General features: G+C 53.5%; 1 protein-coding gene across 1 annotated transcript in view; it reads right to left on the reverse strand.

The window, feature by feature from the left end:
- The window catches only part of GOSR2 (golgi SNAP receptor complex member 2), a 45,696-nt gene extending 23,778 nt beyond the window's left edge, over positions 1 to 21,918 (reverse strand). Inside the window, exon 1 of the mRNA XM_075615494.1 lies at positions 21,877 to 21,918. Within this exon, the coding sequence (XP_075471609.1) occupies positions 21,877 to 21,918 (42 nt within the window). The remainder of the gene's footprint in view (positions 1 to 21,876) is intronic.
- Positions 21,919 to 26,459: the final 4,541 nt, after the last annotated feature.

Consider the following 26,459-nt stretch of genomic DNA (forward strand, 5'->3'; position numbering starts at 1 on the left):
AGCGCTCCCCTCTCCTCCCCCCGGGCATTACAGTATATCCCTGCCAGGTAACAGCGCCCCCCTCTCCTCCCCCCGGGCATACAGTATATCCCTGCCAGGTAACAGCGCCCCCCTCTCCTCCCCCCGGGCATACAGAATATCCCTGCAGGTAACAGCGCCCCCCTCTCCTCCCCCGGGCATACAGTATATCCCTGCCAGGTAACAGCGCCCCCTCTCCTCCCCCGGCATACAGTATATCACTGCCAGGTAACAGCGCCCCTTCTCCTCCCCCCGGGCATACAGTATATCACTGCCATGTAACAGCGCCCCCATCTCCTCCCCCCGGGCATACAGTATATCCCTGCCAGGTAACAGCGCCCCCCTCTCCTCCCCCCGGGCATACAGTATATCCCTGCCAGGTAACAGCGCTCCCCTCTCCTCCCCCCGGGCATACAGTATATCACTGCCAGGTAACAGCGCCCCCTTCTCCTCCCCCCGGGCATACAGATAGTATATCCTGCCAGGTAACAGCGCTCCCCTCTCCTCCCCCCGGGCATACAGTATATCACTGCCAGGTAACAGCGCTCCCCTCTCCTCCCCCCGGGCATACAGTATATCACTGCCAGGTAACAGCGCCCCCCTCTCCTCCCCCCGGCATACAGTATATCACGGCCAGGTAACAGCGCCCCCCTCTCCTCCCCCCGGGCATACAGTATATCACTGCCAGGTAACAGCGCCCCCCTCTCCTCCCCCCGGGCATACAGTATATCCCTGCCAGGTAACAGCGCCCCCCTCTCCTCCCCCCGGGCATACAGTATATCAGTGACAGGTAACAGCACCTCCCTCTCCTCCCCCCGAGCATACAGTATATCCCTGCCAGGTAACAGCGCCCCCTCTCCTCCCCCCGGGCATACAGTATATCACTGCAGTGGAACAGCGCTCCCCTCTCCTCCCCCCGGGCATACAGTATATCCCTGCCAGGTAACAGCGCCCCCCTCTCCTCCCCCCGGGCATACAGTATATCCCTGCCAGGTAACAGCGCCCCCCTCTCCTCCCCCCGGGCATACAGTATATCCCTGCCAGGTAACAGCGCCCCCCTCTCCTCCCCCCGGGCATACAGTATATCCCTGCCAGGTAACAGCGCCCCCCTCTCCTCCCCCGGGCATACAGTATATCACTGCCATGTAACAGCGCCCCCCTCTCCTCCCCCGGGCATACAGTATATCACTGCCAGGTAACAGCGCCCCCCTCTCCTCCCCCCGGGCATACAGTATATCACTGCCAGGTAACAGCGCCCCCCTCTCCTCCCCCGGGCATACAGTATATCCCTGCCAGGTAACTGCGCCCCCTCTCCTCCCCCCGGGCATACAGTATATCCCTGCCAGGTAACAGCGCCCCCCTCTCCTCCCCCGGGCATACAGTATATCACTGCCAGGTAACAGCGCCGCCCTCTCCTCCCCCGGGCATACAGTATATCCCTGCCAGGTAACAGCGCCCCCCTCTCCTCCCCCCGGGCATACAGTATATCCCTGCCAGTAACAGCGCCCCCCTCTCCTCCCCCCGGGCATACAGTATATCACTGCCAGGTAACAGCGCTCCCCTCTCCTCCCCCGGGCATACAGTATATCCCTGCCAGGTAACAGCGCCCCCCTCTCCTCCCCCCGGGCATACAGAATATCCCTGCCAGGTAACAGCGCCCCCTCTCCTCCCCCCGGGCATACAGTATATCCCTGCCAGGTAACAGCGCCCCCCTCTCCTCCCCCCGGGCATACAGTATATCACTGCCAGGTAACAGCGCCCCCTTCTCCTCCCCCCGGGCATACAGTATATCACTGCATGTAACAGCGCCCCATCTCCTCCCCCCGGGCATACAGTATATCCCTGCCAGGTAACAGCGCCCCCTCTCCTCCCCCCGGGCATACAGTATATCCCTGCCAGGTAACAGCGCTCCCCTCTCCTCCCCCCGGGCATACAGTATATCACTGCCAGGTAACAGCGCCCCCCTCTCCTCCCCCCGGGCATACAGTATATCCCTGCCAGGTAACAGCGCCCCCTCTCCTCCCCCCGGGCATACAGTATATCACTGCCAGGTAACAGCGCTCCCCTCTCCTCCCCCCGGGCATACAGTATATCACTGCCAGGTAACAGCGCCCCCCTCTCCTCCCCCCGGGCATACAGTATATCACTGCCAGGTAACAGCGCCCCCCTCTCCTCCCCCCGGGCATACAGTATATCACTGCCAGGTAACAGCGCCCCCCTCTCCTCCCCCCGGGCATACAGTATATCCCTGCCAGGTAACAGCGCCCCCCTCTCCTCCCCCCGGGCATACAGTATATCAGTGACAGGTAACAGCACCTCCCTCTCCTCCCCCCGAGCATACAGTATATCCCTGCCAGGTAACAGCGCCCCCCTCTCCTCCCCCCGGGCATACAGTATATCACTGCCAGGGAACAGCGCTCCCCTCTCCTCCCCCGGGCATACAGTATATCACTGCCAGGTAACAGCCCCCTCTCCTCCCCCGGGCATACAGTATATCACTGCCAGGTAACAGCGCCCCCCTCTCCTCCCCCGGGCATACAGTATATCACTGCCAGGTAACAGCGCCCCCCTCTCCTCCCCCCGGGCATACAGTATATCCTGCCAGGTAACAGCGCCCCCCTCTCCTCCCCCGGGCAATACAGTATCCTGCAGGTAACAGCGCCCCCCTCTCCTCCCCCCGGGCATACAGTATATCACTGCCAGGTAACAGCGCCCCCCTCTCCTCCCCCCGGGCATACAGTATATCCCTGCCAGGTAACAGCGCCCCCTCTCCTCCCCCCGGGCATACAGTATATCCCTGCCAGGTAACAGCGCCCCCCTCTCCTCCCCCCGGGCATACAGTATATCACTGCAGGTAACAGCGCCCCCCTCTCCTCCCCCCGGGCATACAGTATATCCCTGCCAGGTAACAGCGCCCCCCTCTCCTCCCCCCGGGCATACAGTATATCCCTGCCAGGTAACAGCGCTCCCCTCTCCTCCCCCGGGCATACAGTATATCCTGCCAGATAACAGCGCCCCCCTCTCCTCCCCCCGGGCATACAGTATATCCCTGCCAGGTAACAGCGCCCCCCTCTCCTCCCCCCGGGCATACAGTATATCCCTGCCAGGTAACAGCGCCCCCCTCTCCTCCCCCCGGGCATACAGTATATCACTGCCAGGTAACAGCGCCCCCCTCTCCTCCCCCGGGCATACAGTATATCCCTGCCAGGTAACAGCGCCCCCCTCTCCTCCCCCCGGGCATACAGTATATCACTGCCAGGTAACAGCGCCCCCCTCTCCTCCCCCCGGGCATACAGTATATCCCTGCCAGGTAACAGCGCCTCCCTCTCCTCCCCCGGGCATACAGTATATCCCTGCCAGGTAACAGCGCCCCCCTCTCCTCCCCCGGGCATACAGTATATCCTGCCAGGTAACAGCGCCCCCCTCTCCTCCCCCCGGGCATACAGTATATCACTGCAGGTAACAGCGCCCCCCTCTCCTCCCCCCGGGCATACAGTATATCCCTGCCAGGTAACAGCGCCCCCCTCTCCTCCCCCCGGGGCATACAGTATATCCCTGCCAGGTAACAGCGCCCCCCTCTCCTCCACCCGGGCATACAGTATATCACTGCCAGGTAACAGCGCCGCCCTCTCCTCCCCCCGGGCATACAGTATATCCCTGCCAGGTAACAGCGCCCCCCTCTCCTCCCCCCGGGCATACAGTATATCCCTGCCAGGTAACAGCGCCCCCCTCTCCTCCCCCCGGGCATACAGTATATCCCTGCCAGGTAACAGCGCCCCCCTCTCCTCCCCCCGGGCATACAGTATATCACTGCCAGGTAACAGCGCTCCCCTCTCCTCCCCCCGGGCATACAGTATATCCCTGCCAGGTAACAGCGCCCCCCTCTCCTCCCCCCGGGCATACAGTATATCCCTGCCAGGTAACAGCGCCCCCCTCTCCTCCCCCCGGGCATACAGAATATCCCTGCCAGGTAACAGCGCCCCCCTCTCCTCCCCCCGGGCATACAGTATATCCCTGCCAGGTAACAGCGCCCCCCTCTCCTCCCCCCGGGCATACAGTATATCACTGCCAGGTAACAGCGCCCCCTTCTCCTCCCCCCGGGCATACAGTATATCACTGCCATGTAACAGCGCCCCCATCTCCTCCCCCCGGGCATACAGTATATCCCTGCCAGGTAACAGCGCCCCCCTCTCCTCCCCCCGGGCATACAGTATATCCCTGCCAGGTAACAGCGCTCCCCTCTCCTCCCCCCGGGCATACAGTATATCACTGCCAGGTAACAGCGCCCCCTTCTCCTCCCCCCGGGCATACAGTATATCCCTGCCAGGTAACAGCGCTCCCCTCTCCTCCCCCCGGGCATACAGTATATCACTGCCAGGTAACAGCGCTCCCCTCTCCTCCCCCCGGGCATACAGTATATCACTGCCAGGTAACAGCGCCCCCCTCTCCTCCCCCCGGGCATACAGTATATCACTGCCAGGTAACAGCGCCCCCCTCTCCTCCCCCCGGGCATACAGTATATCACTGCCAGGTAACAGCGTCCCCCTCTCCTCCCCCCGGGCATACAGTATATCCCTGCCAGGTAACAGCGCCCCCCTCTCCTCCCCCCGGGCATACAGTATATCAGTGACAGGTAACAGCACCTCCCTCTCCTCCCCCGAGCATACAGTATATCCCTGCCAGGTAACAGCGCCCCCCTCTCCTCCCCCCGGGCATACAGTATATCACTGCCAGGGAACAGCGCTCCCCTCTCCTCCCCCCGGGCATACAGTATATCCCTGCCAGGTAACAGCGCCCCCCTCTCCTCCCCCCGGGCATACAGTATATCCCTGCCAGGTAACAGCGCCCCCCTCTCCTCCCCCCGGGCATACAGTATATCCCTGCCAGGTAACAGCGCTCCCCTCTCCTCCCCCCGGGCATACAGTATATCCCTGCCAGGTAACAGCGCCCCCCTCTCCTCCCCCCGGGCATACAGTATATCCCTGCCAGGTAACAGCGCCCCCCTCTCCTCCCCCCGGGCATACAGAATATCCCTGCCAGGTAACAGCGCCCCCCTCTCCTCCCCCCGGGCATACAGTATATCCCTGCCAGGTAACAGCGCCCCCCTCTCCTCCCCCCGGGCACACAGTATATCACTGCCAGGTAACAGCGCCCCCTTCTCCTCCCCCCGGGCATACAGTATATCACTGCCATGTAACAGCGCCCCCATCTCCTCCCCCCGGGCATACAGTATATCCCTGCCAGGTAACAGCGCCCCCCTCTCCTCCCCCCGGGCATACAGTATATCCCTGCCAGGTAACAGCGCTCCCCTCTCCTCCCCCCGGGCATACAGTATATCACTGCCAGGTAACAGCGCCCCCTTCTCCTCCCCCCGGGCATACAGTATATCCCTGCCAGGTAACAGCGCTCCCCTCTCCTCCCCCCGGGCATACAGTATATCACTGCCAGGTAACAGCGCTCCCCTCTCCTCCCCCCGAGCATACAGTATATCACTGCCAGGTAACAGCGCCCCCCTCTCCTCCCCCCGGGCATACAGTATATCACTGCCAGGTAACAGCGCCCCCCTCTCCTCCCCCCGGGCATACAGTATATCACTGCCAGGTAACAGCGCCCCCCTCTCCTCCCCCCGGGCATACAGTATATCCCTGCCAGGTAACAGCGCCCCCCTCTCCTCCCCCCGGGCATACAGTATATCAGTGACAGGTAACAGCACCTCCCTCTCCTCCCCCCGAGCATACAGTATATCCCTGCCAGGTAACAGCGCCCCCCTCTCCTCCCCCCGGGCATACAGTATATCACTGCCAGGGAACAGCGCTCCCCTCTCCTCCCCCCGGGCATACAGTATATCCCTGCCAGGTAACAGCGCCCCCCTCTCCTCCCCCCGGGCATACAGTATATCCCTGCCAGGTAACAGCGCCCCCCTCTCCTCCCCCCGGGCATACAGTATATCCCTGCCAGGTAACAGCGCCCCCCTCTCCTCCCCCCGGGCATACAGTATATCCCTGCCAGGTAACAGCGCCCCCCTCTCCTCCCCCCGGGCATACAGTATATCACTGCCATGTAACAGCGCCCCCCTCTCCTCCCCCCGGGCATACAGTATATCACTGCCAGGTAACAGTGCCCCCCTCTCCTCCCCCCGGGCATACAGTATATCACTGCCAGGTAACAGCGCCCCCCTCTCCTCCCCCCGGGCATACAGTATATCCCTGCCAGGTAACTGCGCCCCCCTCTCCTCCCCCCCGGGCATACAGTATATCCCTGCCAGGTAACAGCGCCCCCCTCTCCTCCCCCCGGGCATACAGTATATCACTGCCAGGTAACAGCGCCGCCCTCTCCTCCCCCCGGGCATACAGTATATCCCTGCCAGGTAACAGCGCCCCCCTCTCCTCCCCCCGGGCATACAGTATATCCCTGCCAGGTAACAGCGCCCCCCTCTCCTCCCCCCGGGCATACAGTATATCACTGCCAGGTAACAGCGCTCCCCTCTCCTCCCCCCGGGCATACAGTATATCCCTGCCAGGTAACAGCGCCCCCCTCTCCTCCCCCCGGGCATACAGAATATCCCTGCCAGGTAACAGCGCCCCCCTCTCCTCCCCCCGGGCATACAGTATATCCCTGCCAGGTAACAGCGCCCCCCTCTCCTCCCCCCGGGCATACAGTATATCACTGCCAGGTAACAGCGCCCCCTTCTCCTCCCCCCGGGCATACAGTATATCACTGCCATGTAACAGCGCCCCCATCTCCTCCCCCCGGGCATACAGTATATCCCTGCCAGGTAACAGCGCCCCCCTCTCCTCCCCCCGGGCATACAGTATATCCCTGCCAGGTAACAGCGCTCCCCTCTCCTCCCCCCGGGCATACAGTATATCACTGCCAGGTAACAGCGCCCCCCTCTCCTCCCCCCGGGCATACAGTATATCCCTGCCAGGTAACAGCGCTCCCCTCTCCTCCCCCCGGGCATACAGTATATCACTGCCAGGTAACAGCGCTCCCCTCTCCTCCCCCCGGGCATACAGTATATCACTGCCAGGTAACAGCGCCCCCCTCTCCTCCCCCCGGGCATACAGTATATCACTGCCAGGTAACAGCGCCCCCCTCTCCTCCCCCCGGGCATACAGTATATCACTGCCAGGTAACAGCGCCCCCCTCTCCTCCCCCCGGGCATACAGTATATCCCTGCCAGGTAACAGCGCCCCCCTCTCCTCCCCCCGGGCATACAGTATATCAGTGACAGGTAACAGCACCTCCCTCTCCTCCCCCCGAGCATACAGTATATCCCTGCCAGGTAACAGCGCCCCCCTCTCCTCCCCCCGGGCATACAGTATATCACTGCCAGGGAACAGCGCTCCCCTCTCCTCCCCCCGGGCATACAGTATATCACTGCCAGGTAACAGCACCCCCTCTCCTCCCCCCGGGCATACAGTATATCACTGCCAGGTAACAGCGCCCCCCTCTCCTCCCCCCGGGCATACAGTATATCACTGCCAGGTAACAGCGCCCCCCTCTCCTCCCCCCGGGCATACAGTATATCGCTGCCAGGTAACAGCGCCCCCCTCTCCTCCCCCCGGGCATACAGTATATCACTGCCAGGTAACAGCGCCCCCCTCTCCTCCCCCCGGGCATACAGTATATCACTGCCAGGTAACAGCGCCCCCCTCTCCTCCCCCCGGGCATACAGTATATCCCTGCCAGGTAACAGCGCCCCCCTCTCCTCCCCCCGGGCATACAGTATATCCCTGCCAGGTAACAGCGCCCCCCTCTCCTCCCCCCGGGCATACAGTATATCACTGCCAGGTAACAGCGCCCCCCTCTCCTCCTCCCGGGCATACAGTATATCCCTGCCAGGTAACAGCGCCCCCCTCTCCTCCCCCCGGGCATACAGTATATCCCTGCCAGGTAACAGCGCTCCCCTCTCCTCCCCCCGGGCATACAGTATATCCCTGCCAGATAACAGCGCCCCCCTCTCCTCCCCCCGGGCATACAGTATATCCCTGCCAGGTAACAGCGCCCCCCTCTCCTCCCCCCGGGCATACAGTATATCCCTGCCAGGTAACAGCGCCCCCCTCTCCTCCCCCCGGGCATACAGTATATCACTGCCAGGTAACAGCGCCCCCCTCTCCTCCCCCCGGGCATACAGTATATCCCTGCCAGGTAACAGCGCCCCCCTCTCCTCCCCCCGGGCATACAGTATATCACTGCCAGGTAACAGCGCCCCCCTCTCCTCCCCCCGGGCATACAGTATATCCCTGCCAGGTAACAGCGCCTCCCTCTCCTCCCCCCGGGCATACAGTATATCCCTGCCAGGTAACAGCGCCCCCCTCTCCTCCCCCCGGGCATACAGTATATCCCTGCCAGGTAACAGCGCCCCCCTCTCCTCCCCCCGGGCATACAGTATATCCCTGCCAGGTAACAGCGCCTCCCTCTCCTCCCCCCGGGCATACAGTATATCACTGCCAGGTAACAGCGCTCCCCTCTCCTCCCCCCGGGCATACAGTATATCACTGCCAGGTAACAGCGCTCCCCTCTCCTCCCCCCGGGCATACAGTATATCACTGCCAGGTAACAGCGCCCCCCTCTCCTCCCCCCGGGCATACAGTATATCCCTGCCAGGTAACAGCGCCCCCCTCTCCTCCCCCCGGGCATACAGTATATCACTGCCAGGTAACAGCGCCCCCCTCTCCTCCCCCCGGGCATACAGTATATCACTGCCAGGTAACAGCGCCCCCCTCTCCTCCCCCCGGGCATACAGTATATCCCTGCCAGGTAACAGCGCCTCCCTCTCCTCCCCCCGGGCATACAGTATATCCCTGCCAGGTAACAGCGCCCCCCTCTCCTCCCCCCGGGCATATAGTATATCACTGCCAGGTAACAGCGCCCCCCTCTCCTCCCCCCGGGCATATAGTATATCACTGCCAGGTAACAGTGCCCCCCTCTCCTCCCCCCGGGCATACAGTATATCACTGCCAGGTAACAGTGCCCCCCTCTCCTCCCCCCGGGCATACAGTATATCACTGCCAATCTCGCCTTCCAGGTGCTCTCAGGGGAGATCGGAGACCCGCGTCTTCCCCAAAACCATCGGCGCCTCGTTTTACTGCGGACCCAATAAATCAGCTCCCTTCCAAGCCCTGTATTCCCCTGACTGACGCTGCAGGAGGTTACGTCCTCCTCCGGCACACGACAAACAGCAATGGATGTCATTTCAAATTATTTAGAGCTACCTTGATCTCCCGGTGGGTTTCTGCTTCATTACCACAGGCAAAACCTCTCTCTTTCACGCCTTTATATTAAGTGGCAGTGTTATCCTTCATCGGGCTTCGCTCAGATTGAAGAGGTACTATATACAGGTGATACTATATACAGGTTAAACTATATCACTCCTTGATAAAGTGCTTGGTGCACGGCCATTCCTCTTTTATTGATTAACTAGCTGATATACCCGGCGTTGCCCGGGATGTAAATCCGTAATAGGAAGTATTAGATATAAATGGTGGAACAATAGGATGACTATTTGGTGGAAAGGTTGTATAATGATGTTGAAAAGAAACATGGAAGAAAATGTAATACGATGTTGTTTAAAAATGGTTTATTGTAAACACACCACAGTACAATGTATATTTTGGTGACATAAGTGATGTAAAAATGTGAGGTGTGTGTCCTGCTAGGGTGTGAGTCGGCGGGTATGTGTTCAGTACGGGTGGCGGGTGGGTAGTGAGTGCTGCCTTTGGGGCGGGCTCCCGCTAGGGTGTGAGCAGGTGTGAGGCGGCGGGTGTCTGGTGAGTGCTTGCGGCGGCTGGTCAGTGATGTCGGTGCGTAGGGGTGTGAGTGCGGCGGGTGTGTGGGAGGCGGGAGGCGCCGGGTGGGTGGTGAGTGGGTGCGGCAGCTGGTTAGTGATGTTGGTGCATAGGGGCGGGAGGCGGCAGGCGGCAGATGTGTGTTGAGTGTGTCGGGTGGGTGAGAGGCGGCGGGTGGGTGAGAGGCGGCAGGTGTCTGTTGAGTGCGGGCGGCGGCTGTGGGGCGCAGGGGTGTGAGGTGGCGGGTGGGTGAAGGGGAGGCGGTGGGAGTGCGGGCGGCGGGTGGGTGAAAGATGGGAGGGCGGCGGGAGTGCGGGCGGCGAGTGGGTGAAAGGCAGAGGCGGGTGGTGGCGGGTGGGTGAAAGGCAGGGGCGGGAGGGCGGTTGGGTGAAAAGCAGGGGCGGGCGGGTAGTGTGGGAAAGGCAGGAGCGGGTGGTGGGTGAAAGGCAGGGTCGGGAGTGCGGGCGGCGGGTGGGTGAAAGGCAGGGGAGGGCGGGCGTCGGGTGGGTGAGAGGCGGGAGGGCGGGTGTCGGGTGGGTGAAAGGCAGAGGCGGGTGTCGGGTGGGTGAAAGGCATGGGCAGGGGGAAAGGCAGGTGCAGGGGGAAGGCAGGGGTGTCGGGGAAGGCAGGGGTTGGGGGAGGGAAGGCGCGGGTGGGGAGGGAAAGGCAGGGTCGGGGGGAAAGAGGGGCGTCAGTGTGTGTTTCAGTGTGTCTGTCACTATGTGTGTGTCACTGTGTATGTCACTGTGTGTGTGTGTCACTGTATCTGTCACTATGTGTGTGTCACTGTGTGTGTGTCACTGTATCTGTCACTATGTGTGTGTCACTGTGTCTGTCACTGTGTGTGTGTCACTGTGTCTGTCACTGTGTGTGTTTGGGTGGGGGTCAAAAACGGAGCTGGTGGGAGGGGCAAAAACGGAGCTGGGGGGGTCAAAACGGAGCTGGGGGGAGGGGCAAAAACGGAGCTGGGGGTAAAAACGGAGCTGGGGAGTCAAAAACGGGGCTGGGGGGGTCAAAAACGGGGCTGGGGGGGTCAAAAACGGAGCTGGGGCAGACAGCCGTTGAGGAGGACCTGAGTGGTGATAGTGGGGGGGGGAGTGTTGTACTTACTTTTGATGTCGTGGACTGTCCAATGTGAGCCGTGGGGGAGCGGGCCATTGGTGGGGGGGGGGGGGGCGAGACAATGAGAGCCGTGGGAGGGCGGGCGGACCAACAGACCAATCAAATAGTCTCCAGACACTCACAACCAAGATTTTCTAATTTATATATATATATAGATAGATATAGATAAAGTATATTTTTAAACTAGCTTTGTGACCCACTCTCTTTGCTGTGCGCCTTCACCTCTATGGATGCAATATACTATATACAGCATCCGGACGTTTTGCTGCCAAGGTAAGCCCCTAACCTTTCCCCTTACCCTAAAAACTCCTAATCGTAACTGCTGATCTTAACCCATAATACTAACGCTACCCCTTACCCTAAAAGCCCTAACCCCTTACGCTAAAAACCCTAACCCCATACGCTAAAAAAACCCGATCTTAACCCCTAATACTAATGCTACCCCTTACCCTGAAAACCTTAACCCCTGACTCTAAACCCTCACCCTAAACCCATTACCCTAAATCCCTTACACTAAAAACCTTACCCTAGCCCCTTCCCTAAAACCCCTATCCGCTAAAACCCCTTAAGTAAACTGCCCTTGTTGGCGAAACGGACGGCGGACGAGCATCCAACGACGGAGGCGAAGAGTCCCGCGACTCATATCATATTTCTCTTAAAAATGTGGCAAAGACTAAGAAAGTTAAATGCTGCCACTTAATATAAGGGAGTGTATGTATGTATGGTGTGTGTGTGTGTGTGTGTGTGTGTGTGTGTATGTACACACACACACACACACACACACACACAAGCTGATATACCCGGGATGTAATGTTGTCGCTCCCCCTCTCCTCCACTCCCTTCCACTCTCTCCCCCCCTCTTCACAGCTCTGCCCCTCCACACCTGTTCAGAGCTGCGCTCCCCCCCCCCACCCCCCCTCCCCAGTTCACATCTCCGATTCCCCCCCCCCCCCTAAACGCTTCGTTTCCCGGTGTGAAGCCGGTGAAGGTAAGACATTTGTGAGGGGTAACAGGGGGAGGCATAGCGGAGACGGTTATTGGGGTATGTGGCCATTTTGTAGGGTGTGTGCATAGCGGAGGTGGTGAAAAAAAGTATTATTGTGGCATTTGGTAGGGGTAAGCGGGTGGGAAGCCGGGCACAGTGGAAGCGGTGAGCGTGATTGTTCGTTGGGCATTTATGTATTTTGTAGGGGTAAGCGGGTATATAACGGGCATTTTATCCTAGTAATGGGGGTGCGCAGTGGAGGTGGTGAGCGTGATGAATTGTTGTAGGGGTAAGCGGGGACATAGGGGAGCGGGCGGGAACGGGCATTTTGACACAGTAATCGTTGTGCACAGAGGAGGCGGTGAGCGTGCTTATTACTCGACCATTGGACAGTAAGCCGCGATCGGGTGTATATAGAAGGGGCGGCGAGAGGGTGATTGTTATTCGGCGATTTGTGAGGGCTGCTGAGCGGAGGCGCGGTGGGGTGTAGTCGGGCATTGTCTACAAAGCGGATGAGCATAATGTTGTCGGGCATATTTTGTAGGGTAAGCGGGGACATAGAGGAGCGGGCGGGAAGGTGGGGTACAAAGCGGAGGCGTGATAGCGGAGAGGGCAGGAAGGCGGCCATTTTGAGACCGTAAGCGGGGAGCGACTGTATATAGCGGTGCCGGCGAGAGGAGCCGGGGTGGGATGTAGTCGGCCATTTGTCAGGCCTGCTGAGTGGAGGCGCGGTGGGGTCTGCATAGTGGAGGTCGTGATTTGTGAGGGGTGTACAGCGTTGGCGTGGACGGGTAAGAGGGGGGGTGGACAGCAGAGGCGGTTATATTGATGGTGTGTGATGTTGAAGGAGGTAGAGAGGTGGAGAGAGGGTTTGAAAGTGAGGTGTGTGATGATTGAGGAGGTGGAGAGGTTAGTAAAGGGTGCAGGGAGAGAGAGGGTTGGAAAGTGGGTTAGACTTACCAAGGTCGGTGGGTGAGTCCACAGGGGTGATCCCAGGGGGGTAGGGTGAGTCCGCAGGGAGGGAGTGTCAGAGGCTATGCTGAGGGCTCCGTTTAGGCTTCAGTGTCTCGGGTGACAGTCTCAGGGGGTATGGTGAATCTGCAGGGGTAAGAGTCTGTGGCAGTGTGTGTGTCACAGTGGAGTAGGTGTGTCCGTGATGTCAGTGTACCTCGTGGCCAATGAGAGGCGTAGGGGGGGAGGGGCGGACCGACGGACCAATGAGATTCCCCACATCTACTAACAAACAAACACCTTTGAGTTTTATATATATATATATACAGTGGTTGACAAATCACCAAAAAATCTACTCGCCACCTAGTACCAAGTGTGTGCTGCTTGGGCCAATATTTACTCGCCGGGGGTTAAATCCACTCGCCCGGGGCGAGCAAATGTATAGGTTTGTCGAACACTGTATATATATATAAAATATATATATATATATATATATATATATATATATATATATATATATACACACATACACACCATTATCTTATAATCTTGTAAGAGTATCATGTAAAAATGGATTTCAGGCAAAAGGTGACACTGTGTGCTCATTTGCATGTCATTTCCCAGAATCCCTTGCTGCAGTGGAAGCACTTTATGCTAGGTGATAATGGTGAAAGGCCGGGTTGCAGACCTGTCTAAGACATGTGAATGATGTGCTCACAAGTGATCTTTTTATTTGGGAGATATATATATATTATATATATTACAGTGACAGTGTTGCTGGGTTGGCGCCCGGGATGGAGCTCGGCCCATCAGTCATAAGACGAGACAGGTGGAACCTTTTGCAAACTCTGAATATTCCCAGCTGGCAAAGAAAATGTGAAAGTTTGCAGAACACACTGGGATCTTACTTAGCGAGCACTTTTCCCTCCAGCCTGTGTAAATGTTAGCGGTGGGGTTTTTTTTATAGCTGAAGTGGGGAAATATTGACACGTTCAGTACCTAATCATTTAGATAATGACTGTAATAAAAAGGCCAATCCTGTAACGCTGACCCTGCGGCAAATAACGCTCACAAACTCGTGTGTTTGCTTAACAAGTTTGGGGCGTTTGAGAAGTGAAATGGGACAGGATCACATTTTTGTGGCTATATAACCCCCGAGTCTCTCAGGGATATATTACTAAACGTGTTTAATGGATGGAAGGGAAGTAAACATAATTATGCCCCTTTACAAAGCACTAGTAAGACCACAGCTTGAATATGGAGTACAATTTTGGGCACCAATCCTAAGAAAAGACATTATGGAACTAGAGAGAGTGCAGAGAAGAGCCACAAAATTAATAAAGGGGATGGACAATCTAACTTATGAGGAGAGGCTAGCTAAATTAGATTTGTTTACATTAGAAAAGAGGCGTCTGAGAGGGGATATGATAACTATATACAAATATATTCGGGGACAATACAAGGAGCTTTCAAAAGAACTATTCATCCCACGGGCAGTACAAAGAACTCGGGTCATCCCTTAAGTTTGGAGGAAAGGAAATTTCACCAGCAACAAAGGAAAGGGTTCTTTACAGTAAGGGCAGTTACAGTGTGGGATTCATTACCCATGGAGACTGTGATGGCAGATACAATAGATCTGTTCAAAAAAAGTTCTACATCTCTTTAGAAAGGAAAGGTATACAGGGATATACCAAATAAGTATACATGGGAAGGATGTTGATCCAGGGATTAATCCGATTGCCAATTCTTGGAGTCAGGAAGGAATTAATTTTTCCCCTTAATGGGGTTTTTTGTTTGCTTTCCTCTGGATCAATAAGTAAGTATAGATATAGGATAAAGTATCTGTTGTCTAAATTTAGCATAGGTTGAACTTGATGGACGTACGTCTTTTTTCAACCTCATCTACTATGTAACTATGTAACTATGTAACTATGTCCCAGGCCAGTGCCATATATATATATATACATATATAACCCCTCTTTATCTCCCTATATGTATGAATATGCATATACTAGGATGGGGGCCTGAGTCCACCTCCCCAGGACTCGGGAGAATATTCAGCCAGCGAATATACAGGCTGGGGTCAGGCCACGCAGTGGGACACGTAGCTTATGATTAGTGGTACTTTATAAGTAGAGAGCACAGAAATCACATAAAGTGGCCCTCAGAATCGGAGGACCATGAACAATACTTATGGCAATCGTCCAGGAATATTACTAATGTGCCCTGCGGCACTATTGTGTCTCTTACTCAGTTCCGGTGGCCTCTGTGCTAACTAATGTGCCCCTGATGGTGCTGGCACAGCGTTGGAGCTCATGTAGAGCTGTGTGTGTGTTAACAGTTGCAGGCCTGGTACTTCGCAAAGAATGTATATGTTGAAAGGATACAGTTGGGTGGTAGGGGAGATCCCCTGGATGCGTTTCCACTTGGTCTACGCATGGATTCGGAACCCCAGCTTCCCTGTCATTAGGTGATGTGCCCTCCTGGATCGTACCCACTATCCCGAGTACGTGCTGTTCTACCACACTAGGAAGGCTCTGTCTCACTTGCAGGGCTCCTCGGGACAGCTCCTCTCTCTCTACAGGTCTCCTACTCCTCACGCGCTCCTCTCAACCTATATCTCTCTCCACTCCTCGTTCCATGGTGTCATCCTTCTCAGTGTCCTATGGTCTCCGTCCTTTCCTTGGTTCCCAGCCACTGGCCAGAAGGCATGTCCACCAATATACTTTTGTGTGTTCGCAGGGGTGTCACATATAGTTTTGGTTATTTCTTTCCCAGCTGGTTGCCACTAGAATGTTCTGAGTTTGTATCTACTACCTTATGATCCTTGGTATCTCCTGCTAATCCTGCAGACACGTATTATATGAATAATATAATGACTTCATTACTATAACTCCTGTTTGTAATTACGATATACATCTCAGACACACGCCTAATACAGACATGCATTATTCAACATATACAGTTATCAACAGATAACAAGCAAATAAATTCACTCACTATTCCATTGCATCTCATCTGTTCCTTGTCTTCAGGGTACGTGGAGATGAAAATGAGTTATTACAATACTTACACCGCGTGAGTGAGTATCCCTGTCCCCTTGCATACATCCCATCGGAGTCCCATTCACACACTGCTGTTTTAATACCATTGTATATCACTGATCATCCACTAACATCTCAATCCGCATTACGTATAAACCTCAGGCTCTGGCCCATCGCAAACCGGAATGACTCAAATATATTCTCTAATTCCAAATCAGCTCATTTGCATGAAACTAATGGAAGCTCATTTCTCCCCTTCCGCTGCAGTGTGGTGATAAATTTCTAATCCCAGACGGCTCATTTCATTGTGATGGAGAAAGGTTTAATGAACAGTTACTTAATCTGTCTGTGAGGAGGAGAGCGGTCACTCAATCACAATCCTGTATTAGTTACTGCATATACTCTCCAAACATCACATACCAATAAAGGGATTATCTGTACCCTATATACATATACCCTATAACCATCACATACCAATGAAGGGATTATCTATACTCAATATACTCTATACACATTACAGAGAGAGACACACACAAACACACACAAAGAGACACACACAGAGACAGACAGAGACAAACACACACAGAGACACACACAGAGACAGACAGAGACAAACACACACACAGAGACAAACACACACAGAGACAGAGACAGAGAGAGACAGAGACAAACACATACACAGAGACAGCCCATATCCAGCCAATAACACGCCCCCCGCTCCTGATCTAAAAAAATTGCAGGACAGCCGATCACTCATGCTTGGAGAGCTGGTGACGTCACCGCTCTCAAGCATGAGCGAGCTCAGCGGCAGCGTGGCCGCAGCCTAAAGCAGCAGGGGAGGGGGGAGGGAGGGGGGCGGGGAGATGTCCGGAAGCGGGGGGGAGAGGGGGGACAGGGAGATGTGCCGGAAGCGGGGGGGAGAGGGGGGGACAGGGAGATGTGCCGGAAGCGGGGAGAGAGGGGGGACGGGGAGATGTGCCGGCAGTGGGGGGAGATGTACCAACAGGGGGGTGGGGCGGGTGGATGTGGCGTCAGCAGGGTAAGATCTACCAGCGGGAGGGGGGTGGGGCTGCGGGGAGATGCATTCCCCGGGCAAAGCCGGGTACAAAAGCTAGTACCCTATAAACATCACATGAGAAACAAAAGAAGTATAGCGCTAACTAATGAATTATAAAAAAAGTGTGTAAACCCAAATAATCACAAAATAATATTAGTGATAGGTAGTCAGTCTTATATTTGTGGCAGCCATCTATGTCAGATACAATACTGTGCAAACTAAAGAGAAATAAATTCGGAGCCTGATAGTTGTATTGTATTGTATGTCTTTATTGATATAGCGCCATTAATGTACATAGCGCTTCACAGTAGTAATACATGTGGTAATCATATAAATAACAGATAATATAAATAACAGATCATGGGAATAAGTGCTTTGGACATAAACGGAACATTAAGGAAGAGGAGTCCCTGCCCCGAGGAGCTTACAGTCTAATCGGTAGGTAGGGAGAACGTACAGAGACAGTAGGAGGGAGTTGTGGTAAGTGCGTCTCGGTACAATGTGACTAGTACCGTACAGATGTAATATATACCACCGGGTGGCGTTCAAATTGTGACAAATGTCCTGGCCACTCCAAGCGGAAATCAATGCGGACGTGTTCTCAGTACATGAAACGAGAGAAAAAGACAAAACATAGCATAACTCTGCCTTGTACGTATGGAAGCACAATGTGCAGTGCTGAACTGGATGCCTCAGCCGTGATATGTCATAAACGTGGAAATGAAAAGTAAGTGAAAAAAGGGGAGTACATTTATTTAACAATTATTTAAAATACACAATAAAATACAAAATAACAACAATAGTGTGTAACATGCAATTGAAGATTCCAATGGTGGTCCACTGCGAAAAATTGAAGCCCTACTTACATGATGCAGGAAGAATGTATTCAACGGATATGCTAAGAGAATATCCTCTCTCATCCGTGGCAAAGCAGCCCGAAATTCCCCGTGGTGAGCCGCGTCTCACACCAGCTGGTAGCGGCGAGTGTGTCTCCACAGGGACGGAGCTGGAAGGTGACAGTATCTGCACAGTACTCTCCTGCTGCCTCCTCTCCACTCTCATGAGAGGGGAAAAATCCGGCTCCGGTATTTGGGGAATTAGCTGGAGACTGTCTATTACCGTCAGTATCCATATGCTGGACAGAGTGGACTATGCAGGGCCAACCAGGAACAACCCTACGCGTTTCGCGAGTTCACTTGTTCTTTCATAGCTGTATTGCAACAATGTGATTGCTCCGGTCTCTAATAGTCCCTTTAATCAATCATTAATCCATTAGACCTGTGTGCACCTCTCTGCGCATGCGCATATGGCATAAATAATATACACGTTTTATTAAAACCTCTGGGCATCTAATGCTAGCTGAAATATTCTATAATGGGAGATAAGCATAAACAATGTATAATAAACTAACAAACTAATAGTGTTGACTTATTACATGTATTAAAGATACGTACAAAGTACAGACTGGTGTTAATTCTGGCAGAGCAACCCTCAATAACTATACGCTGCCTCTCATAAATTCTAATTACAATGCCAGAATAGATTCTATATTCAGTATGTATTCACATTAAGTGCCATAAAAAACAGCGGCCATACATAATACTTATACAAATAATGAATTACTTTTGGCAACATATGTACACATTGATGCCACTATAAAGAATACATCCATAGATATTATAAGTTTAAAATGAGCCAATGGTGGAATTGCTCAATGTACCTCGCAATGCTAATAATTATATTCAATTTAAAATTTAGTTTTCATTTTAATACCCTATAAATCTCACATGCCAATAAAGGGATTATCTGTACCCAATATACATAAAGTGGAGAGAAAACTATAGGAAGTCCTTCACTGAAAGGGTAGTGGGTACATGAAACAGCCTCCTAGCAGAGGGGTGAAGGTTAATACCGTAAAGGAATTCTAAGATCCTTAGGATCAAGACAAGAGGATCCAAAATATGGTAACAAGCCCGGATCAAATGGGGTCTGGGGCTTCACTGCAGGAAAATGTACCAAATAGAGGGGTTGGCATGAAAACAAGCGGTCCTTATCTGCTGAATGTGGGGCAATAGGAGTGTCATGGGAGACCAGGACTAATACCAGGGATTAATATCGCCAGACAGAAACACGAGAGTTTATCAAATTAATTTATTGGAAAAGTATATCCACAACAGTACAAATACACAGCCAACACACATACGTAACTGGGGAAACTGGGGGTACCCCGCAGGCCTAGTTGCAGGGACCTCCTTGCATAGGTTTCCCCCATTCTGCTCCCTACTTGCAGGCCTGAAACCGCACTGGAGCTCTGTATATGCAGCTGACAATCACCACCAGAACTGGAGCTTGAGCTAACTTGGGGTCTTCCTCCCCACCTTTTTATACACTTAAAACATAACTTGGAAACACTCGGGCCAGGTGATGCTTATGTGCCCCGGACCTGATTGGTGGGTACAACAACAACATTACACTTGTGTAGCCCTCTTTCCCTCTAATGTGAAGGGTCTACTTGTGCTGGCGGTACCTGTCGGCTCACAGGAATCTGAGCCTCCGCTACTGGGAGCCTGGGGTAACGAATATACTGAGTGGCAGCGCCTCCACCTGCACGGGATCCCAATTGGAAGGGATAACCCCGAGCAGGAACTATTAATAACAGTCCACAGGTTATAAGAATAACAATAATAACATTTACTGTGAGCAATAACCATAAACCACATACAGGCAATAGCAATACTAATGGTTACAGCAGGGCGTTGTTCCACCACCGTGTATCCCCACACCGTGTCCACAGTACCAGAGGTGTGCCTTGGTCACTTCACCCAATAAGTGTCCCCAAAATATGCCCACCCCTATAGGCGTGATCAGCGCCTTATTATACCGGTGTTGGTGCACGTTTGGCGAACGGTACCTGCCGGGTGTGTCCATACTCGGGCGTGCTATCAACGAGAAGCAGGGGATCCGCCGATCCAACGATTTCCTCCGCTGGATGGGATGTCTCCCTCTGGAGTGACTTCCACAATGATGCTCGCTCACTCTCTGGCAGTCTGGTCCCAGACTGCTGCAGCAATAGTTCAAATGAAACCACTGTGGCCCTAAGCTGGCTAACCACTAAAGGGGCAGGATCCCTAACTGAAGGGCCTTCCCTACAGCAGCCACAAGCTTTGGATGAATTGGAGCCTATCTGGGGCCTAGGGGATCTCTGGCCTAGTGCAGAGGGTCACTGACCCCGGCACCCGTACAACCTCCCCTAGCTGCGTCCCTGCTCCAACTGCCAGCAAGCCTCAGAGTTCCAAATGTAACAACTGCCTCACAGAAGAATCCTGTCACTTCATTGGCCAGGCCTGGCTACCTGACTCCCAGCCCGGTGGCCTTCTGGGGGCTGTAGTCCCCACGGAACCCCCTTAACATTGGTGCCGCGTGCGCTATCTCTAATGGCCGCCGCAATGCTCCCTGCGCATGCGCGAATCTTGTAATGGCCGTCGCACCAGGGGAAGATACTGCGCATGCGTGCGAAAAGGCAAGATGGCGGCGCCCTGATAATTAGCTCCCGTCGGAGCTCCGGTGATGCGCTCGCCACTCCGGCAGCCCCCACAGCGACCCCCCTTCTCCCATGTGGCAGCAGAGGTAAGGGGCCAATTGGGGAACCCAGGCCACACTTGCAATATAAAAGAGTAACTTGGAAAAGTCGCGGCATTCCAACTGCAAACAGATTAACCCCTGGGTTCCTGAGGTGCTGGAACCAAGTAAAATATATATAAATAAAAAAAACACGTAATACAAGACCAATGTATTATTGACAGGTAGGGCTAAAGGCAGACATAACTTTTATTAACAGCAGCCATATTTACCCAAACTAGGGAAGGAGGAGCCACACTCCAAATCAGCTAGGACCAGCTGAACAATAATTGCAAAACATACAGGACCCCTATAAGCTCATATTGAACCCCCAAAATAACCACAACATATATATATGCGTATAAGTGTCAAAGAGGAATACACGCTACAGTGCCTAAATATATATATAGATATATTTTGAATAAAATGGTCTTTTAGTTTAACTCTTTGGCCAAAGTGTCTCGCAAGCTCCTCCTTCCCTAGTTTGAAGCTCCCCCCTCCTACTTTTAAATGGTTAAATACTCCATTTCACCTTCCACACTCATGGGAACTTGCGTGCAGTTTGATTGCGACAAATCTAATACAGAGTGCTTTTCCTGGTATTATACAGTTTAATAAGAGCTTCAATCAGACTTAGAACTATGCAACTAATTTTGACAGATTTATTATACATCATTCTTCTTGGTAATGTACAGGTTATTAAGAATTTATATTAGTGTTAGGACCCTTGAGACGTGGTCTGCCTTGGAGGGGCTCGAGGGCTATATATATATATTTAGGCACTGTACCATGTATTCGTGTCATAGGATGTAGCACTGGGCTCTGTCTGTGTTTCATGTTCTGTCTCTGGTTTTAAATATATATTGCCATGTTCAGTAGCACTCCTCTTTGACACTTATACGCATATGTTGTGGTTATTTTGGGGATTCAATATGAGCTTATAGGGGTCTTGTATGTTTCACGATCATAAAGTGCTTCATTTTCTTCAAAGTTCACTTCCTGCTCCCATATTCCTGAAATATTATGCCATGCTTCTGCACAACTCCGATAAGAATGTCCAAAATTACCACATAAATTACATTTAATCTTTGTACAACTTGCCCTCTCGTGGCCCACAAGCTGGCACAAGTTGCATTTCAGAACATCACAAGAATTACTTAAGTGTCTGGCTGAACCACATCTATGGCACAAGGTTGGCTGAGCATAGTAACAACAGTTTCCTTTTTCTCTTCCAATGAAGAAGGAGTTGGGCAGATGTTTTGTAACATTGCCATGTCGCCAAAGTCTGACTTGCACTTTCCAGCCTCCTATCCAGATGTCTTCTTCATCCATAATTCTTGCAGGTGGAGCCAGTACTTCACATTGTCTCCCAAGCCACTGATTTGTGTCGGAAGAGAATGGTTACAGACTTTGTTTCCAGCTTAGACACAGGAATAGCTGCAAAGGACTTCCATAATTCAGTGTTTTTAATACTCTTATATCTTGTCCAGAAATTGTCCAAAGCCTGAGGTCTCTTAAAGCTGACATCATACTCACAAGAACCTGGAACATAAATAAGTGCATAGATTTCATCTGCTCTGAAGCCCAAGGATTCTTTTAATAGATGTTTTCCAATAAAAATCCTGCTAGGTTTCATCTCCTCTCCGCCTTTATACCTCAACGTTGCCACATTCCTCCTTTTCAAAGGTTGTGCATTTCTGGCCACATCGCTTACAAAGGATCTCCCACTCCAGGCCGAGGGAGGTGCTGTATGAGCTGTGGCTACTTTAATACCATTACTTTGCTTTACCCCATCTTCTGATTGGGCCACTCTTTTTCCAAGAACTGCATAGAAGCAGAAATTTCAATCTCTACAACCTTCATTTCACTTCCAGGCACTACAGGGTTAATGCTGTCTCCATTACTGCTAATTACCACCTGCTGTTCTCCCCTATCAGAGTTCTGAATCACAGGACCGGCTAATAAGCAGGGAGTAGTTCGGTAAGTCCAGGTGAGCATAGGTTATCTGGCTCACTGCTCTCAGGTACAAACTCAGTTTCCACCTGATCTCCTAGAGTTTCTAGGTTCTTACTTTGCTGCTCTCCAGAATTCATTGTAATGTCTGTAACCTCCCAGCGTGGGAGTCTGAGATAACCCAACATCACAGGTGTCTGTTACTTCCTTTACATGTAATGGGCTTTCTACCAGATCGTCTGCTGTTTCTGCTATTAACCCCAGGGATGCTGGAAGCTCTGGAACAGATCCTTGCTCACAGTCTGATACACCCTGAGGTGAGTCCCCTTCTCCAAAGTCTTTGGACCCTATTCCAGGGCTGTTACCTTCTCCTGTAGAAACCTTTAGCCGCCAGTCCTTTGCTTTCTTTTCTATAGCAGCTTTACACTTTGGGGTTTTCCTGGCAGTTGATTGATTTAAACTGTCAGGATCTGAGTCAGAGTTTTCCTGGGATAAGTTCTCTGTTTTATTTTTAGGCTTCACAGACTTGTTCTGGGATCTTGTTTCTCTCCCACTTCTTTTAAGCGTCTCCACACTTATCTTATCATGAGAAGTTACTGAGTTCTGGCTTCTTGCTCCACAACATGATACAGCGTCTTGCTCTGCATTTTGCTCTGTGCCCTGCTCTGCATTTTGCTCTGCACCCTGTTCAGCACTGTGGGTTAGCATATCAATTGTTTTCAAGAGGGAACATTTCTGCTTGACTGGATCTATCGCTATTTAAGCAATCACAAAATTCTCCCTCCCAGAAGTTTGGCATAAGTTTCTCTCAGAAATGCGACATATCTTTGATTGTATGTTTTCTTCTTCAAACTTTGCCTTCTTCCTGTTATACCTCCACAACAAAGCTTGGTTCTCTTCTTTCATAAGCAGATTCTGTTCTGCTCTTTCCTTTCTCTCCAAACTCTCCTGTAACTTGCAATCAGGCTCCCCAAGGCCTACACCACTGCTGCAGCCTGCAGCCTCTCCTACTTCCATCTCCAACTCACAGCCACCAACCCCTGGGTCTAAGGCCATCCCGACTTCCCTGCAGGAGCTCACATGCAGCCCATCCTGGATAGGGTGACCAGACGTCCCCTTTTTGCCGGGACAATCCCGGTTTTTTGGTTGCTGTCCCGGTTTCCTGTGTGTCCCGGAAATGTCCCGTTTTTTTCCTTCGTGTGTTCCCGTTTTTTTTAATGTCCACGGCGGTGCGCGAGTATTTAGCTGCGGTGCGCGAGTAAGCGGCGGCTCGGAGGAGGAGACTGCAGCAGCCCGGCGGTGAGTATTTTTTTTTAATGCCAGGGGTTGGGCTTCTGTAGAAACATGCTGGGCCTTGCTGATTGGAGGATGCGGCCCGGCATTGTACAACGTTCCGCCCCCCCCGGTATTTGCTACCTTGGCCAATCCCCTGCATCCCGGCATTAAGCCTCGCCCATGGCATCATCGTTCACCAAGGCCCGGCATGTGGGAATGGAAAGGAAGGGTGCCTTGGAGGGGGCAGGGCCCGGGTGCCTGGGGGCAGGGCTTCCGCTTCCTGCGGCAGAGCACACATGGTGTGTGTGTCTCTGCCCGCTCCTGGCTGCCCTGCGCGTTGTCTCCACCCCTCTGCTCGCCCGGGGTGATAGGAGGCGGGTTTTTGATCCTTTGCCTCCTGTCCTGGCGCTCCCTTCCCCCCTGGTCCCCTTAGTTCGGGAGATGGGCGCGGGGGCGGGCAGTGGTGGCTGCGCGGTGTCCCCCCATTCTGCCCCGGGAACCCGTGGCTGCCCGCCGGGCGAGGGGGGGCAGCAGTTTGTACCTTTGCGTCCCGGCGCTCCTATCCACCCCCCACCCCTTGGTGCGGGAGATGGGCACGGGGGTGGGTGCAGGGGGAGGCGGGGAACCGCCTGCTCGTGGCTGCCTCTGTCTGTACTCCACTGTGTGTGTGTACCAGTGTGTGTGTGTGTGTACCTGTGTATCAGTGTGTGTGTATCTGTGTGTGTGTACCAGTGTGTGTGTGTACCAGTGTGTGTGTGTGTGTGTGTACCAGTGTGTGTGTGTGTGTATCTGTGTATCAGTGTGTGTGTATCTGTGTGTGTGTACCAGTGTGTGTGTACCAGTGTATGTGTGTACCAGTGTGTGTATGTGTGTGTGTGTGTACCAGTGTGTGTGTGTACCAGTGTGTGTGTGTGTACCAGTGTGTGTGTGTGTACCAGTGTGTGTGTACCAGTGTGTGTGTGTGTGTGTGTACCAGTGTGTGTGTGTGTACCAGTGTGTGTGTACCAGTGTGTGTGTGTGTACCAGTGTGTGTGTGTACCAGTGTGTGTGTGTGTGTGTGTGTGTGTGTGTGTGTGTGTGTACCAGTGTGTGTGTGTACCAGTGTGTGTGTGTACCAGTGTGTGTGTGTGTGTGTGTGTACCAGTGTGTGTGTGTGTACCAGTGTGTGTGTGTACCAGTGTGTGTGTGTGTGTACCAGTGTGTGTGTGTGTGTGTGTGTGTGTGTGTGTGTGTGTGTGTGTGTGTGTGTGTGTGTGTGTGTGTGTGTGTGTGTGTGTACCAGTGTGTGTGTACCAGTGTGTGTGTGTACCAGTGTGTGTTTGTGTGTACCAGTGTGTGTGTGTGTACCAGTGTGTGTGTCTACCAGTGTGTGTGTGTGTGTGTACCAGTGTGTGTGTGTACCAGTGTGTGTGTGTACCAGTGTGTGTGTGTGTACCAGTGTGTGTGTGTGTGTGTGTGTGTGTACCAGTGTGTGTGTGTGTGTGTGTACCAGTGTGTGTGTGTACCAGTGTGTGTGTGTACCAGTGTGTGTGTGTGTGTACCAGTGTGTGTGTGCGTATCTGTGTGTGTGTATATCTGTGTGTGTGGCTGCCCTGCGCGGTGTCTCCCCCCCTCTGCTCGCCCGGGGTGATAGGAGGCGGGTTTTTGATCCTTTGCCTCCTGTCCTGGCGCTAGCTTCCCCCCTGGTCCCCTTAGTTCGGGAGATGGGCGCGGGGGCGGGCAGTGGTGGCTGCGCGGTGTCCCCCCATTCTGCCCCGGGAACCCGTGGCTGCCCGCCGGGCGAGGGGGGGCGGCAGTTTACCTTTGCGTCCCGGCGCTCCTATCCACCCCCCACCCCTTGGTGCGGGAGATGGGCACGGGGGTGGGTGCAGGGGGAGGCGGGGAGCCACCTGCTCGTGGCTGCCTCTGTCTGTACTCCACTGTGTGTGTGTACCAGTGTGTGTGTGTGTGTGTACCTGCGTATCAGTGTGTGTGTATCTGTGTGTGTGTGTACCAGTGTGTGTGTGTACCAGTGTGTGTGTACCAGTGTGTGTGTGTGTGTATCTGTGTATCAGTGTGTTTGTATCTGTGTGTGTGTACCAGTGTGTGTGTGTACCAGTGTGTGTGTGTGTGTGTACCAGTGTATGTGTGTACCAGTGTGTGTATGTGTGTACCAGTGTGTGTACCAGTGTGTGTGTGTGTACCAGTGTGTGTGTACCAGTGTGTGTGTGTGTACCAGTGTGTGTGTGTACCAGTGTGTGTGTACCAGTGTGTGTGTGTGTGTGTACCAGTGTGTGTGTACCAGTGTGTGTGTACCAGTGTGTGTGTGTGTGTGTACCAGTGTGTGTGTGTACCAGTGTGTGTGTGTGTGTGTGTGTGTGTACCAGTGTGTGTGTGTACCAGTGTGTGTGTGTGTGTGTACCAGTGTGTGTGTGTGTACCAGTGTGTGTGTGTACCAGTGTGTGTGTGTACCAGTGTGTGTGTGTACCAGTGTGTGTGTGTGTACCAGTGTGTGTGTGTACCAGTGTGTGTGTGTGTGTGTGTGTGTGTATGTGTGTGTACCAGTGTGTGTGTACCAGTGTGTGTGTGTACCAGTGTGTGTTTGTGTGTACCAGTGTGTGTGTGTGTACCAGTGTGTGTGTACCAGTGTGTGTGTGTGTACCAGT

This window comes from Ascaphus truei, chromosome 10 (assembly GCF_040206685.1).
Source record: "Ascaphus truei isolate aAscTru1 chromosome 10, aAscTru1.hap1, whole genome shotgun sequence".
NCBI classification, from domain to species: domain Eukaryota; kingdom Metazoa; phylum Chordata; class Amphibia; order Anura; family Ascaphidae; genus Ascaphus; species Ascaphus truei.